Below are 4,671 nucleotides of genomic sequence, written 5' to 3'. Positions count from 1 at the left end.
CGGCAAGGGATCACGCCGGGAATCACACGAAACGCGCCTAGCTTTGGGGCCGTCCCGTCACCATTGCCCGGTACAGAAATGCAACCTGCACGCGCGAAAGGCGGAGCACGGCACCCGCCGTTGACGACCAGGGCCGTCGTCGTGCAGTGCACACACTATCGCAAGTTGGCACGCACCGGTGACCGAAGACGCGCCGCACATCGTGCACACTACTCCCCCTCTGCTCCCGCAGGCTCAGCTCAGCTAGCTGCCCGCCACCACCAAGTCCAAGTGGAGAGCAATCAATCAGCAAGGCCGGACCGGACCCAGTTGCAATCACCCGCACGTCTGACTCTTCCACCCGATTCATTCCGCTTCGTTAATCGTTATCCAAGAAGAAAGGAGGGAGGGGATTAGCACGAGTAGTAAGATCAAAAGCAAAAGACTCTACTGTACAAGGTTGATTCGTGTATCGCGGCGTCACTTCCACTCTCGGGCGTCGCAGGGGGAGCACCCCTCCAGCGCGACGTCGGCGATCTGCACCCCGGTGTCGTACACCCGGCCGGCGGCCCACCGCCGCGGGAGGACCTCCCCTTCGGCCCACACCCACTTCCCGTCGTACCCGCCGGTGACCACCATCCGGAGCTGCAGCGGCCCCGCGGGCGCCTGGCCCGTGCTCCACGCCGGCCCGCCGCGCTCCCGCGTCATGGACCGCCAGCTCGACGACCCGGCCGCCGCCACGTCCACCGCCACGATGTCCGTCTGGCCGCCCTGGTACAGGAACCGGATCGTCAGGCCGCCCGGCGGCGCGCGCTCCTCCACGCGCACCGACAGGTTGCGGCGGCGCGCGTACTCGCAGGGCACCCGCTTGTACTCCACGCCCACGGCGCGGCGCTCCCTCAGCCGCCGCGCGGCGGCCGTGCCCCCGCCGCCCAAGGCCATGGCCGCGTACGCCGCGCTGCCCAGCACGAGGTCGGTGCGGTTCGTGGCCGTGCCGCGCGCCTGGTCCGTCACGACCACCGTGGCGCCCGAGGCGCTGCAGAGCGCGGCGTCCGTGCACCGGACCTGGTAGCACGCGCCGCAGCCGACGCCCCCCCTGTACAGCGCGGGGCTCGCGGCGGCGAGGAGCCCGCCGTTGAAGGTCGCCGCCAGGGAGCCGTACCCGCAGGAGCCGGCTGCACGCACGCAGAGCGAAACTGAATCAGTCATCAATCAACCAAACCACGAACAACAAAACGTAACAAACGGAAGCGAAACGCACCATTGTCGAGGGCGGGCGAGGAGGCGCGGTACGCCGCCGTGGACCGGCGCACGCACCGGTCGCACGCCGAGGCCGGGGACGAGGCAGCGGCGAGGAAGACGAGCAGGAGGATGAAACGCGATCGAGCGCTCGCCATGGGGCAGACGGACACCATCGATCGAGCTTGAAGACGGGGGCGTTACTCGGAATAGAAGATTGAACAGGACAGGACAGAACGGAGTAGGATGGATTCTTGCGAGCAGCTGGGCTGGAGCCAAGCTTTATACCCGACGCGGCGCGCACGCTGGTTGGCCGGTTGCGGTTTACGAGTTAACGGCGCTGGCCCTGGGTGCCGCCAGCCTCGAAACCGGACGGCCGCGGTCTCGTACCTGGGACACAGCAGCAGAATGCCGACGCGGTTGGGAGCAGTAGGGAGGAAGGAAAGCGCGCTGGCCACGTGGCCGTGAGGTGGATCCAGGGATGGGGGTGAAGTGCTGCGGCAAAAAGTTTGGGGTGGCCACCGACCCTGGAGACGCGTGCCGCAACCTGGGTGCGCCAGCGAGTGGTTCTTTGAACTGCTCGAAGTTGTACTAGGATAAACTCCGGTAAGGCTGGTTGTAACGGGGATATGCTAGTATCATGCATATGATACTAGTGTATGATACTACTTTTCTAATGTGTGGTATCATATATTAGTATCATGTAGTATTTTATTTATTATCATGCATGATAAATACATACTAGCCTAACATTTATTATGATACAGTATCATATTATGATATTCAATTCTCTCTTTCTTCATTTAATTCTATGACACATCATCAATTTTAATTAATTGATATGTATGATACTATCTATGATACTCCCATTACAACCAGCCTAACCACGGCGATCCCATCGCCGGGCAGCCTGCCACGTGGCGAGGTAACGGCATGTGTGAATGCTGTTTTGTGCACACGCGTGTGTTTCTGTACTTTCATATACACTGCCTCGAGAGGGTTTCCACTTGCTGTTACCTCGAAAGGGAATGCAGTAATTCCTGTGGAAACAATTAACTCCTTTGCCGATCAAGGAGGAGGCGTTTAAGAGCAAGTACAATAAATTAATATAAGCAGGCTATAAGAGTCAAAATATTATTTTTTTGTTGACATGAAGTGAAGGAAAGAGAAGAGAGAGGAAAAGCCGACTATAGTACTTTTTCCGTTTTTATTTACTTCGCATATTAGAGTTGACTGAAGTTAAACTTTCTAAAGTTTGACCAAGTTTATAGAAGAAAATACAAATATTTACCATAACAATTTTATACTATGTGGAAGTACATTTGATAATGAATCTAATGGTGTTGATTTCTTATTGTATATGTTAATATTTTTGTCTACAAACTTCGTTAAAGTTTATAAAGTTTGACTTTGACCAAAGCTAATATGCGGAATAAATAAAAATGGAGGGAGTATATAAGAGCCAGCTACAGCACGTGCTTCTAGCCACTATTGAGAATAAAAAATGAGCCATAAAGTAATAAAGTAGCACATCTCTGCATTTAACTGTATTGTACTTGCTGACTATAAACTTGACTATAGATGATGTTAATTTTATATAGCCATTAACTAACTGTACTCTTAACCATGCTCTAACAAAGGTGACAGGGAAACGAGTGGGATTTGGGTTCCAGGGGATAAGGATCGAAGTGGCGGCTAGGCTTGCACGGTCTGAATAGGGGACGAGATCACGACCGATTTAAAGCGTTTCCTTGGGGCTTATCGCGAACCACGGCCGTGGACGGCGCCACCGCCCACTGCTGTTCTCGTCTCATCTCATCGGGCACGACGCGGCCTTCACAAATCGTCCTACGTGGCAGGTCCATTGTGCTCCGATTGTTTACTGATTTAGTCCGCATCGGTCCTGATCTGGACACGTCAAGCGCCTCGCGTCCATCGCCATTCCGGATAACCACCAGTGCCTTGCACGTACGCAACGAATGGACTGGCCCAGCTCAATCAATAGTTCTTTGGTAGGGCCACGCCGCGAAAGGCATGTGCTTACCAAACAAGGGTCGGCTCACACGCCTGGTTTTGGTCCGGAGAGAGAGAACAAATTCTCTCGACTCTCTTTGTCTGGTGCAAACCGCTGGTGAGTTGCACTCGCATGGGTGCTCGCGGTTTCGTGCGCCCCTCCTCCTACTGCATGCCCTACGCCTACGGTCTTGTCAAATGGATGACACATTAATGCCAGCCAATCATGCTAATCCCATCATGATTGCCGTGGTCCATGGGTTTATGTCTTATCATGATTCTGGACGACGGGTCCCCCGATTCAACGAGAATAGACAAATTGGCGCGAAAGTGACCCGACTCTAACAGTTCTGATATCCCACCCGAATGCTAAATTGGTTTCGTCTCTCCGTTGAGACGTCACCGGCTTAAGCAGTTTCTACCAGCACCTTGTGTTTCACTGGTTCCTGTGCGCACAGCACACAATAAGATGCCGATGCGCGTAAACTATCTGAGGACAACTGACCCGGTGAGAAGTGGGATTGCTCGAGACAACTTCTTGACGCAGCACTGGCATTGCAACGCGGCCGGCAAGCAGTACGTGGCGTAGCAGTAGCACCGTGGGTTGTGGCCGTCAGAATATAACTATCAGCACCTACATATCAATAAATAGTATTTGACCTTGACTTGGTCGGCGCTAGCACTTATCCCTCCGGTTCTGACTCGACATCGCGCACACGGCAGCGGAATCCCGCGTCAGCCACTGATGAATCCCAACGGCCTTCCCTCCAACCGCAGCGGCACCACCGGCGCCCGGTTCTGGACTGGCAGTGGTTGCACTTGCACTTGCGACAGTACCACGAGCCCCGGGCCGGCTGTGTGATCTGACCTGGTCAGTCGACCGAACCTTAAACAAGCCCGTTGACACGACGCGCAGTTAAGGCCCAAGCCACTACCTGAATCCCGAATCTCCCGTGCATTCAACATGCTCTGACTTTGCAAATGAGGATGCATGGGGGTGGAGGCCTGCCGCTTCCTGGCGGAGGTTGATTACCCTCGAACTTGATCACTTGGTGCCACTGCCCACCGGGCACCGGCACCGGCACCAGTTTTCCATTGCCCATTCTTTTCTCTGGACGCAGTAGGTTTCGCTTCTTCTCCCTTGGGCTCCAAGCTTTGCACGGCGGCGGAGGACACGTTTTCCCTCGGCTCCCATATCGGCCTGCTGCATGCGCTGCAGCGTGGCGTCCTGTGCTGGCGGCACTGTGGACTGCGGCGGGTCAGTTGACGCTGCGGTTCGCATGTCCACTTCGTGGCCGTGGGTCGCTTGCTTGCATTCGTCTGCAAGGGAGGCAGCCTGCCCTCCCTGCCACCGATGACATCGACACAGGTGCGGAGACACGTAGTGTACTCTGCTCTCGGAAGCGGTACCCCTGTGAAGCATCAACTCTTTCAGAGACA

The 4,671-nt window shown here is 55.6% G+C and overlaps 1 protein-coding gene across 1 annotated transcript; it reads right to left on the bottom strand.

Moving 5' to 3' along the window:
* Positions 1-328: 328 nt before the first annotated feature.
* Positions 329-1,636, bottom strand: LOC125512525 (expansin-like A2). The gene is made up of 2 exons (XM_048677624.2): positions 1,241-1,636; positions 329-1,154 (listed from the first exon to the last, which is right to left on the bottom strand). The coding sequence occupies exons 1-2, from the start codon at positions 1,392-1,394 to the stop codon at positions 460-462; spliced, it is 849 nt and encodes a 282-aa protein (XP_048533581.1). The 5' UTR covers positions 1,395-1,636; the 3' UTR covers positions 329-459.
* Positions 1,637-4,671: the final 3,035 nt, after the last annotated feature.

This window comes from Triticum urartu, chromosome 1A (genome assembly GCF_056163025.1).
Source record: "Triticum urartu cultivar PI428250 chromosome 1A, HENAU_Tu73, whole genome shotgun sequence".
Classification (NCBI taxonomy): domain Eukaryota; kingdom Viridiplantae; phylum Streptophyta; class Magnoliopsida; order Poales; family Poaceae; genus Triticum; species Triticum urartu.
This window is presented reverse-complemented; position numbering and strand designations above follow the sequence as displayed.

What these genes read in the sequence shown, in the direction of transcription:
- LOC125512525 (XM_048677624.2), bottom strand. Translation starts at nt 1,394, where the DNA reads ATGGTGTCCGTCTGCCCCATGGCGAGCGCTCGATCGCGTTTCATCCTC. An exon ending in CTCGCCCGCCCTCGACAATG is followed by an intron (nt 1,155 to 1,240) that starts GTGCGTTTCGCT and finishes GCGTGCGTGCAG; the next exon opens with CCGGCTCCTGCGGGTACGGC.